We start from the raw sequence: 13669 nt of genomic DNA on the forward strand, positions 1-13669 counted from the left end.
CCATCTACTGGTCACACTTATCATTACACCATGTACCAAATAAAATAGCTTCGAGGTCAGTAAGCTCAACCAAACGTATTCCTTACATTAGGCGCACCGAGCTATAAGGCGCACTGTCGAGTTTTGAGGGAAAAAAAGGATTTTAAGTGTGCCTTATAGTTCGGAAAATACGGTAAATTAGGTTTTTGTGCATACTACGCGTCTTTCACCAAATCACAACTTCATCATTTACTGCACATTCATGTTATCATGCTCCGATCTGTGGCGTTTTGCTATGCTTTCAAACATGCAGCAGACATGTACATGTCAAAAGTCTGGCAGCCACATTCTGTACAGTCTGAAGTCTCTTTAGCGTTGACTTGTTGAAAAGAATGAAAAGAGAATTGCAATAGTCAATAAGAGACAAAATGAACGCATGAATGATAATTTCGAGATTTGATTTTGACAACAAATGTTTCAGTGGCCAAAAATATTAAATATACTTGTTAAATAAAACTTTTGCCTTGTTTTTAATGAATACTTGTGCCTATTACGCTACTCTTTTAAAGGTGGGACTTGGTGAAAAAAGTTTGAGAAACACTGATCTAGACCACAAGGAAGTGCTTACATGTAGATTCAAATCATCATAGGTGCCTTTTGATAATACACATGAAAATTGATTTGGGGGTTTCTGCAATCTGTAGCACGGGCTCTGACAACAATGAGGCAGAAAACACTGTTCTAAAAAGGCAATATTTTATAGAATATTAAACTTGAATATCACAAATGAATGTACAGTACAGGCCAAAAGTTTGGACACACCTTCTCATTCAATGCGTTTTCTTTATTTTCATGACTATTCTTTTTAATTCTTCTTCTTCGGTCAATGGTCAACAAAATAAACAAACAGTTGTACATTCATAGATTGAAAAAGAAAATGTTGCAGACCGAAAGGTGTAGATTGTCACTGTAGGCATCAAATCTATGAATGAACACATGTGGAGTTATGTACTTAACAAAAAAAGGTGAAATAACTGAAAACATGTTTTATATTCTAGTTTCTTCAAAATAGCCAACCTTTTGCTCTGATTACTGCTTTGCGCACTATTGGCATTCTCTCTATGAGCTTCAAGAGGTAGTCACCTGAAATGGTTTTCACTTCACAGGTGTTCCTTATCAGGGTTGATTAGTGGATTTTTTTTGCTTTATCAATGGGGTTGAGACCATCAGTTGTGTTGTGAATGAGAAGGTGTGTCCAAACTTTTGGCCTGTACTGTATATTACATATGTTGAATATGGTCATTTTCAACAGGCAGTATTTTTTGTGCTCTAAATGTTAAGGCCAGCTTTAGACAGTTGTTACCTTTAAATGCAGACATCATAGTGAGTCTAAACAGAGAAGAGACAAAAATTTACAAAACTTGATACTATACTGTGAGTTTGTGAGTGACACTGCCTGAATATTTCTTTGTGTTCAAATACAAAGGGAGGAATAAACACAAACATGAGATATGGAGGCATCTATATCAAAAGTCTGGTGGTTGGCGGTGCTGCAGACCAAGATGGACGCATTCAAATTGGTAATTTATATTCATATCGTTTTGTTTTTTTAACTTTTTTGAAGTTATTGGTATACTGTATATGAGGTGGCGACTTGTCCAGGGTGTACCCCGCCTTCCGCCCGATTGTAGCTGAGATAGGCTCCAGCGCCCCCGCGACCCCAAAGGGAATAAGCGGTAGAAAATGGATGGATGGATGGTATACTGTATATACTTATGTTTGGACAAAGTGTTTTGCTTGTTCATGCTTTACTGAACAGGATTGACTCTGATTTGATGACATGTGCATCAAGCACACACACATACACACATTGATGTTGCTAATGATGACGATGATGAGATTGGTGTGTTTGTCTATGACAGGGGACAGACTGCTGGAGGTTGACGGCTCTAACCTGAGGGCCGTGACTCACCAACAAGCTGTCGAGTGCCTGAAGCGGACTGAGGAGGTTGACGCACGCGCACGTACATCTACACACACTGCAGCATGATCACATACATGCGCAGGACTAAAAACACACTCTAAGTAATCCCTCTGACCCCTTTGTCATCAAGTATACGTTGTTGTTTTTGATTCCCCTTAAGAATTGTGGTCCCCAACTGTAAGCTATCAGGTTTATGTCCCCCCAAAGTAACGAGGCCTTGGCACACACACACAAACTAGGGCAGAACTGGGCAAAATATGTCACCCAGGCCACATGCGGCCCATTAAGATTTCCAATCCGGCCCACCGGACGTTCTACATACGTTTTTTTAGACCTTTAACATCAAAACTGTAGCCGCCATTATGATATGCAGTGCTGTTTTTAAATGACCGTAAGTCTTGAACTATAGAAAATATTTGAAAGGTCAAAATCTGCGCTTTTGGGTGTTATACGATTTATTACGGTAATCTACGTCACAGCAGCTCAGACGAGCAGAGTGGGCGGGGTTTGTTTTCAGAGCAGCCAGCCCGAAAACGTGTGTCAGAAACAGATGCGGAAGCAGATTTGTACAACAAAGTTCTGCATAAAAGTGATAATATGTCATATTGTAGGTGTTTATTACACATTGCATTCATATTTTGCTGTTTTTTACATTTGTTGTTGTGTTTTGCTTGATTGTAAGATATGTCTATGGAGGAGCTGGTCTGAGAAGTAAAAGAGGAGCAATGTTCATATGTTGTTAATATTCAGTGTTTTATTGTACATAGTTAATATTGTAAATCCCACTTTCTTCATTTTAATGCACATTTTGGGTGTCCCATTCAGTAAAAAACTGTAAAATTCCATTCAGTTATTTTGAGGTGGTCTGTCATAACTTTTTTTACATTGTGACTTTTGGTATTAGTGTTCCTGAAAAAAAGGGAGTCAAACACAAATACTGTACAGTAGATTTTTACAGCTAAATGTGTATATATAATTTATACACACAAACACATTTGCCCCCCCAGACACATTTTTTTCTCTCAATGTGGCCCCGGAGTCAAAATATTTGCCCAGCTCTGCACTCGGGAGTCACACTGACCGTTTGGTCCCCCAAGAAAATGATGGATTTATCAGGTTTATGTTCCCACAAAGTCATAAAGACAAGTAAACACACATGCGTCTGCAGCAATTGTGCACACACACACGTTTTGGGGACTAGCTTTTTGGTCCCGCATTACAATTTTGGTCCCCAACTTAATGTGATCAGGTTAAAGTTTCCACAAAGTAAGAAAGGCATACACACATGATCTACACAGATTCAAACACCACACTAAACAGCGTGTGCAAACTATAAAATAGTAATAAAATAGGACTAATAGAGAGTGTGTTAAGTGTGATCTACTAAGACTGTGTGCGCAGTTTATAACTGGTGCGGACCACCTTTTTTCAATGAAGTTTTTGCGCTTACGACCAGCTGTCACCATGGAAACACTCTTTGACTTTTTTTCTTTTTTCTTTTTTTGTCCTGTCCAGCTACTCAGGTAAATCATATAGTTGATGTTAATGCCCATATCGGCTGTACAAATTTACTTTACAAAAGAGAAGTGTGGGATACTTCTCTTGTTGCCTTGTTTGTATTTTGATTTTATTAAATGTATTTATATTACCATTTGGTGCAGTCGGGCCGGAGCAGGAGGGGATAGAAAGAGAGAAAAAGGAAGACAGAGGGGGAAATTGTGGGGACAAGAGAGGGATAAGACAGAGAGACAACAACAACAACAATATGTACAAATATAATAGTAAAAGTGATAGCAAAGAAGCAGTTAGTGAAATAAATAATAATACAGAAATGACAATGAACATTATTACACTCCAAATGGAGCAATACAAATACCAATAGAAATAGCACTATTGATAGTGAATAATAACAATAATTACCTTTATTATCAACAATACAATAGTTCAAATGCAACAATACATATATGGAATGATAACTTGAAATATGAAAGAAAGCAGGTAAATGGAGGGGAAGAAAGAGAAGCCAACTATATTAATCTTGTAGATTGAGGGACGGCGTGGCGCAGTGGAAGAATGGCCGTGCGCGACCCGAGGGTCCCTCGTTCAATCCCCACCTAGTACCAACCTCGTCATGTCCGTTGTGTCCTGAGCAAGACACTTCACCCTTGCTCCTGATGGGTGCTGGTTAGCGCCTTGCATGGCAGCTCCCTCCATCAGTGTGTGAATGTGTGTGTGAATGGGTAAATGTGGAAGTAGTGTCAAAGCGCTTTGAGTACCTTGAAGGTAGAAAAGCGCTATACAAGTACAACCCATTATTGTTATAGTGGAGACACTCATTTACTCCACATTCATGTTTTTATGCTCTTGAACTAACACACTGCTTCTCAATTATTTTCTGTTACGCCCCCTGAGGAAATGACTCTAAATAGTATCATTTCTCTATAAAATTGTTATAACTATATCGCTGCATAACGTTGTAAGCTTATTAACATTAAAGGAAACAACACACAGGCCTTTCCTCGTCTCCCACCGTGGTTACAGTGAAGCCAAGTGCTAAATATGCTTCGTCATATTCTGGTACGGAAAAAAGCAGCATGTTTCTGACATTTCAATGACTGAACTAGCTGCACCCACCTATAATATATACCATCTTTTTTTGCAATATAGAATTGCAATCTAGACAACAGAAACTATTTTTACACTGATGGTGTGCTGCGCAGGGAGGGAGTGAACCAGCAGCACCGCACTGCATTCCGGTGTCTGGAATGATCCATACGCCATAAAATGCATATAGAAAGGCATTTTTTTATGTAGAAAGTATATTATGACATGTATTTACTGAATGAAAACGTTAACGGCATTTAAAAAGAAAAACGACAGCGGACATCAAAACGTATCAATTTAATTTGATTTAACCAGCCTCTTAAGTCATCCAGCAGCTATTGAATTATAAAATGATATTGCTGAGTAGTCGATATGTCTAATATGTTTTATTTCTGACAATAAAAATGTGTCGAATATTTTTTATTCCTGACAGGACAAAGATATATTATGATTATGTATTTACTAAATGAAAAAGTTAAAAAGAAAAACGACAGCAGACATCACACACACAGGACAGAGGATTCTCTGTCCATGGTCTGTCTTCACAGCACAAGCACCTCCTTTCTCACAGTCGTGTGTGTAACTTTTGCACGCAATTTTCAAATGTGCTAAATAGAGAAGCAAAATAGCGCCCACACAGCAGTTTCAGCCTTGATGAATTACATTCCGCGTGCTGAATCATTATATTTTTATCTTCTCCTTCCAGTATTGTGGGCGTTTTGCACATATTTTGCATATTCATGAAGACAGACACGCTCTCTGCTGCTCACTTGAGAGACGCAAACCTTTGTGCATAGGTTTAGTAGATCAGCTTTGCGTGTGCTATCAAGTTTGCAGGTGTCATTGTACAGGCAAGCCCTTAGTAGATCAGGCCCATACTAAACAAACATTTGTAACAAAAAAAAAGGTTTATGGGGACAATCCTTATCCTGTTGTAAGCTATCAGATACTCTTGACAATATTGGCCCCACACACATCATATCACCTGTATCACTGACAGAAATAGCTATACAGTAGAAACATGTACAGTAAGATATGGAACTGTTGTTGCTGGTAGGTGGTGAACCTGCTGCTAGAAAGAGAACCAACAGTCATCTTGGATCCCAAGACCGACAACCCCTTCCCCACCTCCATTCACAGTGCATCACACACACAGCCCCCCAGGACTGAGGTCTCCTTGGAAACAACCTTGAGTGGCCGAGCCAAGGACTACAGCTTTGTGACTGATGGTACGTGTGGACTGGGGTGGTCAGGGGATAGGAGGAAAATGTGCTCACCAAAGAAAAAAACAAAAGATAGAGCATATTAGACACACACACACACACACACATGCACCCCCCCCCACACACACACAGCCTTGAGGTAACTGTGAGTCATCTGACAGTTACATTGTGGTTGCTGTCAGAGTCATCAAAAACTGATGCTGCTTTGTTACCCCCCGAGACCCTTCACAGTCCAAGCCAGTTGTTAAAGGGACAATTTGCTGCCTCGACACAACTAGTCTTTCTCTAAGAACGAACAATGAGGAGGAAAAATGACAGAAATAATGTAGATTTGTTGTTGCAGGTTCTAAAGAAATTGCATGTGAATGCTCAAGAGCTGATGCTGGAATTGAATATAGGAAATTAATGATTTGTGTTAAATGAGGTACTTTAAATGCCTTTAAAATAATGAATGCAACATTTATTATGGTTTCAATTGGCGGAGAAATGTGAAACTTGTACCACTTCTCTCTGTTGATGGATAAAATGTGTTATTATGGTAGGTTGGATATTTTCAAATGTGTAAAATAGATAGTCTGGATGTCCTGAATGAGATAAAGTTTAATTCGAATTGGATCTTGTCACGCCGCTATTAAAAAACACAAGCATACTGTACATGTCATAGATGAGCTGAACTTTTTGACGTTTAAATGGTTCGAAACATGTGAGAAATGTAGAAGTACTATAAAACAGTGGAGAATGTGAGAATTCAGCTCTTCAGCATTCACCCATTTTTTTTAACAGTATTTAGAATACAACCAGAAAATACAAAAGCTGTAGTGTCCACCTTTAAATCATCCACTTTTAATTGAAATGTTAATACTTTAATTGTTAATGTATATCCAGTTGTATTGTATTATTATTACAACAAAGGGGATAAACAGTTTCTACTTGTAAATGTTTCACTATACCGTATTTCCCGCACTATAAGGCGCACCTAAAAACCGCCAATTTCTCAAAATCTGACAGTGCGCCTTATATATGGACCAATATTAAGCCACAACAGGTCCAGCAACCCTAGCCTCTACTGTAGCGTCTATTCTATGCGCCTTATAATGCGGTGCGCCTTATATATGAACACAGTTTTAAAATAGGCCATTCATTGAAGGTGCGCCTTATAATCCGGTGCGCCTTATAGTGCGGAAAATACGGTCAGTATTTTGGTCTGACTACTCACATTAGCAGCAACTAGGGATGTAATGATAAATGGTATTAATGACAACCACGGTAAAACTCGAGACGGTTACTATTACGAATTTTATGAAAATAAAATTATCGAAAAACCGTGGTAGATAACAGCATTTTGTTAAACTCACGGACTGACTTGCGCGAGCTCGTTAGCGTAAATGCTAACATGAAAACAACAGACAGTAACGTCTTTCCCCATTAACAAACGACATACCCCAAACTAAACTTATATAAACACATTACTGTCTGAGCAACTAAGCTATTCAATTGTGCACATTGAACCTACCACCTGTGCTCTCTTAGGACAGACTAATCTATACTCAGATGAATACGAGAAGGAGGTGTTTTTACGGTGCGTTCAAAGACCACTTGAGAGATACAACATAGCAGGACGCCACAACGACCGCCAGAAATAATAGTAATAGATTTGACTTGTTACGCACTTTTCATTGAAATAAATATTAAAATGCTACAATACAAACCAATATTTAAAACAATAAAAGCTGAGCCATTCGAGCCATTCACTATCAGTGAAACATAAGAAAGACAAAACATGCAAAATTGTGTTTTTTCTAACATTTATTTTAGTTATATAAAAAACTTTATCAAAAGATTTCAGTGTGTATATAAGTAATTTTTGGGTGCATTCAACAATAGCGCGTAAATAATGATAACTGTGATCATTTTGGTCATGATAACCGTGATGTCTCATATCCTTACATCCCTAGCAGCAACCCACTTTTCTTACTACTAAATGGAACCATAATTAATATCATTATTATTATTAAGACTTGCACCTTTCCTATTGATTGCTGTTGTACTATGTCAAAATGACTTGTTGAAAGGGTCATTAAAACAACAATCTGTTTGCACTTCACTGAACTGTACCATATACACATTTTTGAATGAATTCTCTCAAATTCTTCTCTTATCCTAGAAAACACGCATGAAGTGATACTGAAGAAAAGTTTGTCGGGGCTAGGCTTTAGTTTCAACATTTCCCAGCTGCACTCAGGTCCAGATAGGGGCAGCGTGGTTCGCATCAAGCGCCTGTTCCCCGGTCAGCCGGCCCTGGAGAGTGGTCTTTTACGAGAAGGGGACATTATTCTATCTGTCAACAAAGAGCCTGTCAAGGATCTTTCCTACCAGGTATGTTCGCCCAAAGTTGCTGAGACAGACGGTGTTTTAAAAAAGCAATTATTGAGCAACAGAAGGAAGTCTAGTTCGGCTACATCATTGGTGCACTAATCCTTTAATCTAATGTAACCCAAAATAGCAAGCGAGTTGTGTCACAGTTCAGTTCTGCCAAGGAGTTACAGTCACACAAATGCAGTCAAGACTGGAGTACACCTCAGGTCATGATGACTGTCTTAGAATAATACGCACTTTCTTTATGCTACTTAAGAGAGTTTTGTTCCTGCTTCGTGGCGCCCCTTCTGAGGTTCACCTCTTGATCTGTCGACCCAATCCAGGAGTGTTTTACGACGCTGATGACAACACTCTGGTGAGTTAACATATCACTTAAATAAATAAGATTCCCTTAAGTTCGGAGATACTACTTTACCCTCTCTGGCTATATTAGAGTCCTGCACCCACCAGGGAAGCTCGATCCCGCTCTCTGGACATCCGGCTAGGAGACGACTACAGCCAACTTCTTAAGTTTCAATTCGACCTCAACATACCTGCTCAGAGGCCGGCCTCTGCCCTCGAAGAAGAGCTGCCCGAGACGTCAGAGAAAAGTCAAGACCCTCCTGCAGCTCCACGGTTTTCCGAGGACCAACAGAGGGAAGTCCAAGGCCAACAGACTCCTCCATTGTCACCTCGTAAAGGGTCACCTCCCGTACCCACTTCTCCAACGACGCCAATCTCGCCAGTCTCACCCGCATCGCCTATTTCACCAATCTTGCCTCAAGTTTGCTTTCGACCAGCTCAACAATTGTCGACGCCAACTTCCAAGAAACCGGGAGGACAACAGGAGGTTGAGACGAAGAAGGAAAGCGAGGATGGGGAGGTGGTTGTTGCAGCAAGTTCAGCTGCCATATTAAATGACATCTCTCCCAAGACTGCTTCAAACTCTAAGTATGCCAGGTAGGACATGACACAATATGTTATCTTAAAATGTTGTCTTCAGTCTGGTTCTCAGGGCATTCAATTGATCTCAGCTGGACTGTTTTCAGACTGAACAGTCTTCAGTCTGGTATTATCCATCTGGTTTTTGAAGAGTTACAGTATCTAACGGATAGGGCTGGGAGTCTGCTTGGACATAATAAAACATCGAAGGATAGAATTTTGAATATGGGGCATGATATGTTCTGTTTCTTTGCAGTGGTGTTCGAGAAGAGGCAGACGGAAGTGTGACTTATTGCCTGGTGGGGAATGGACTGACTATCATGGCAGATGAGGAATATTTGACCATTACTTCCACTTTGGAACCTCAACAAGGTTTTCAGTCCAATCAAGCCACACAAACGCCAGTATCTGACCTCACAGGCCTCAAGTCTGAGACCATGATCACTTCCTCAAGTTTCTCACAGACCTCCAATACAGCATCTAGGTTTTCACAAACCCCTAACGCATCTTCTGGTCTCTCGCACACCTCCAACACATCATCTGGTTTTTCTCAGACGTCCAACCCTATTTCCTCTCAGACCTCCAAAATATTGTCAAATTTCTCTCAAACTCCCGATACTTTGTCTAGTCTCAGCTCTCAGAATCCCATCACTACAATGTCACTGCTAAACCTCTCGTCTGACACCCTGACAACTTGTGCCCTGGCGCACCCGTCTCAGCCGCTCACCACTCAGCCGTCCAAGGCCAAGCACCACCACTCACTTCTTCCACAGCAATGCAAATCCCTTCCCAAAAACAGCCAGCCTACTGTGCCACTCCCTCAGAATCCCATTCCACCAGAGAACCCCATCACGACCCAAATAATTTCTTCAACACCTCCTTGTATCAGCGCACCTGCTCCCACAGTACCCCCACCGGTCCAGAGCCACGCACAGAGGAGAGATGAGCCAGAGATAAACAATAGGAAATTTAAGGATGATGATGAGGAGGAGGAAGATGAAGAAGAGAGTAGAAGAAAGGTAAGGGTCTTATTTTGCCTTTTTACACTTCCACATGTAAGTTAAATCCATTACACAGAACTCAATGTGGAATCTAGTGTTAGAGTATAATTGCTTTTGAATCAGGGGGTATTGTTTTTGCCATGCAGGCATTTGTGAAAGAATTTGAGTTGACGGTACTTCTGACCAAGTCCAGGAGTGGAAGCTTTGGGTTTACCATCACCCGAAGCAAACTGGACAACTGCTACTACATACAGGAAATACTGGAGAACCCAGCAAAGTCAGATGGACGCCTCCGAGCAGGAGACAGACTTATTACGGTAAACCCCTACATGTTTGAAGAGGAGCTTGTCGTTGTTGTTGACTGCTAATTATTTCCAAATCCAGGTAAATGGGCATGATGTTACCAAGGTGGCAGATGAAATTGCCATGACAATTCTCAGGTCCTCTCCCAGGAGACTCAGTATGACACTGGGGAGGGCTGTTACCAACCTGGTGGCGCCCCCTTCTTGTGACAGCCTGCCTGATATCGTCCTTTACAAGACACCTTCTGGACAGCTAGGTAGGGCTTTTACTACTTGCGCACACACGTATGGGGTGGCCACTGGTCAGGTGTTTAGCCCTGTCATTTACAACAAAAAGGTCCTGGGGTGAAAACTGTGCCTTTCTCACTCTGCATGTTTCCCCTATGTTTGCAAGTTTTTTTCAAGGTACTCCAGCAGACCTGTAGCTCTACTTGAAGTCAGCACAGTAATATAGCTGACAGCTGAGTAATATACTCGGCAGTCTCCACTTTGCTGCAGTGGTCTGTTCTAATGCAGCCATAATCTAAGTCTCCCTTTTGGATATAATTTGCACCTTTTGTCGTAGTCAATGACAAAACCCAGAAGAAAATATAGACAATCCTCATTCTCTTCCATTGTTGTTGTTTAATAGCATTTGTGTGTCTTGTTCTGGCTGATGTATTCAATGAAACATGTTTTTCACATTTTTCCTTGTACATTTTCTTCCATCTGTTCTGGTCAGGGTCTCTGGGGCAGTTCCCATGCAAACTGTGAGACATAGTCCCTCGCATCTCCGAGTTCTACCACTTGTATCCACATCCATCCATCCATCCATTTTCCCTCGCTTATCCGAGGTCGGGTCGAGGGGGCAGACGCCCAGACTTCACTCTCCCCAGCCACTTTGTCCAGCTCCTCCCGGTGGATCCCGAGGCGTTCCCAGGCCAGCTGGGAGACATAGTCTTCCCAACGTGTCCTGGGTCTCCCCCGTGGCATCCTACCGGTCGGACGTGCCCTAAACACCTCCCTAGGGAGGCGTTCGGGTGGCATCGTGACCAGATGCCGAACACCTCATCTGGCTCCTCTCGATGTGGAGGAGCAGCGGCTTTACTTTGAGCTCTCGCCGGATGACACAGCTTCTCACCCTATCCCCCGGCGTAGGAAACTCATTTCGGCCGCTTGTACCCGTGATCTTGTCCTTTCGGTCATAACCCAAAGCTCATGACCATAGGTGAGGATGGGAACGTAGATTAACCGGTAAATTGAGAGCTTTGCCTTCCGGCTCAACTCTTTCTTCACCACAACGGATCGATACAGCGTCTGCATTACTGAAGACGCCGCACCGATCCGCCTGTCGATCTCACGATCCACTCTTCCCTCACTCGTGAACAAGATTCCTAGGTACTTGAACTCCTTCGCATGGGGCAGGATCTCCTCCCTAACCCGTAGATGGCACTCCACCCTTTTCCGGGCGAGAACCATGGACTCGGACTTGTATCCACAATCTTCCCTACCTAAAGCTTGTGACTCGAGGTGACGACAAGAAAGCGTAACTGCTAAGTTGACCACCACAGGCAGGCACAGCATCAGCATTACTGCAGTGGCTGTGACGATCGTCTGTGGATATCACAATCTATATTTCTATATTCACAAGATTTCGAGATACTTTAACTCCTCCACCTGAGGCAAAACTTCATCCACAGCCTAAAGAGCACAAACCATAATTTTTCGACGAAGGACCTATGCTTCAGATTTGAACCTGTAGCTCTGTATTATACTCCACAGGGGTGTATACCTCTTCTGGATGGATAATCAATATAAAAAAATGGACAACTCATATTTGTCTCTACTTCCTCCAGGCATTAAATTGACTGGCGGCATTGGCAGTAAATGGCAGGGCATTTACTGCCTGGAGGTAGTGCCCGGCTCCCCGGCCAGCGAGGAGGGCAGCGTTCAACCCAATGATAAGATCCTCTACATCTGCGGCAGATGCACTTTGGGGATGACCCTGGAAGACGCCGTCAAAGCTTGTGAGATCGCCCCGCGTAAAGTCAAACTCAAAATCCTGAGGTATGAGTCTGCAGCATACAAGCGAGACATTGAAACTCTCACGCAATCTTCGACTGTTTTTTGTGTTTCCAATGTTCCAGAGATGACCAGCCAGTGCCTCCCAAGGCCAAATGGAACGGTGAGTACGCTTGTTAAAAATTTATGAGACGATTTCATCTGCTTCACTTAACCTGAGGACAAACAGGATGGAGTGTATTGTTGTTAGCTATGCCGATACTTGGAAACCACACTTGTGTTTTAATAAATGATCATTTAAGTTCAATCATTACCTTTAATGGTAATTCATTATTTGTCTGTCCTGTAACATTTTGGGTTCGCCTTTGATAAAGCCTTCTTTTGTAGGTCTGTTTGACTGGAAAAAGGATAAGAAGATTTTTGCTCGCTTTGAAGAGCCTGTCTCTCCAGAGAGAGAATCACCACCTGAAGATAGTGAGATACTCTTGCACTATCTATCTCCATTAACAACTGCTCGTTGCCTATTTGTGTGCGTTTGGTGTGCGTGTGCGTGATGTCTACGGCTTTGCAGTCCAATACACCAGTGGAGGTCAGAGGCTTGCTAATTATTAATCCTCCAGCGAGGGCCCAAGTTCTGTCTGTCAGCATACAGAGAACACACACACACATTGCCTTGGTCTACGGTGGTCTATAATGCAGGTAGTTCAGTTGCTTGGTGATGGTATGTCAGTAGGCAGCAGCGGGTAAGGGGACAGTGGACAAAGCCTCCTGTCTTGTTCACCTGTCATAGAAGAGACGCATAGCAATCAACACATTCTGGCCTGGGGAGGTTGGTACTGTATGTTTTGTTTTGCTTCTTGGTGGCTTTGTCTCAGAAATGTAATTGGTTAGAAGTCAATAAATGTATGCAAACAATTTAGAATTTGTTGAAAGCCTCTGGGGCTGAACTTGGGATTTTAATTAGTTTTCGCTGCAAAGAAACGGGATTAATACAGCATTTGTGTGCAAGTACTTTTGGTCTACTCTGCAGCTGATTAATATCCAATCTATATGTCCTTTTCCCCCCAGTTGAAGCCGTTAATAGAACTGCTGGTAACTTCAGATGTCTGTCTGTGGCTGAACAGCAAGATGTAAGTGTTCTCCCTTCTCCAACCCATATGTTGTGTTATCACTTGACATTCCTAAGACAATGTTGGTCTACTGAAGGTCAGTACCTGCATAGAACATGCAGTAGTATCGCACTGTCAATATTAAATAATTACCACAAATCTGATATTT

The 13669-nt window shown here is 41.8% G+C and overlaps 1 protein-coding gene across 1 annotated transcript in view; it reads left to right on the forward strand.

Annotated features, from left to right (window-relative positions):
- Window positions 1–13669, forward strand: part of ptpn20 (protein tyrosine phosphatase non-receptor type 20) — a 61095-nt gene that overhangs the window by 16373 nt on the left and 31053 nt on the right. The window contains exons 16-28 of the mRNA XM_072915581.1: window positions 1466–1559; window positions 1902–1987; window positions 5625–5796; window positions 7955–8166; window positions 8423–8521; window positions 8600–9105; window positions 9344–10106; window positions 10235–10405; window positions 10473–10647; window positions 12226–12436; window positions 12517–12554; window positions 12779–12865; window positions 13460–13521. Coding sequence (XP_072771682.1) covers window positions 1466–1559; window positions 1902–1987; window positions 5625–5796; window positions 7955–8166; window positions 8423–8521; window positions 8600–9105; window positions 9344–10106; window positions 10235–10405; window positions 10473–10647; window positions 12226–12436; window positions 12517–12554; window positions 12779–12865; window positions 13460–13521 — 2676 coding nt within the window. The remainder of the gene's footprint in view (window positions 1–1465; window positions 1560–1901; window positions 1988–5624; window positions 5797–7954; window positions 8167–8422; window positions 8522–8599; window positions 9106–9343; window positions 10107–10234; window positions 10406–10472; window positions 10648–12225; window positions 12437–12516; window positions 12555–12778; window positions 12866–13459; window positions 13522–13669) is intronic.

This window comes from Nerophis lumbriciformis, linkage group LG02 (assembly GCF_033978685.3).
Source record: "Nerophis lumbriciformis linkage group LG02, RoL_Nlum_v2.1, whole genome shotgun sequence".
NCBI lineage: Eukaryota > Metazoa > Chordata > Actinopteri > Syngnathiformes > Syngnathidae > Nerophis > Nerophis lumbriciformis.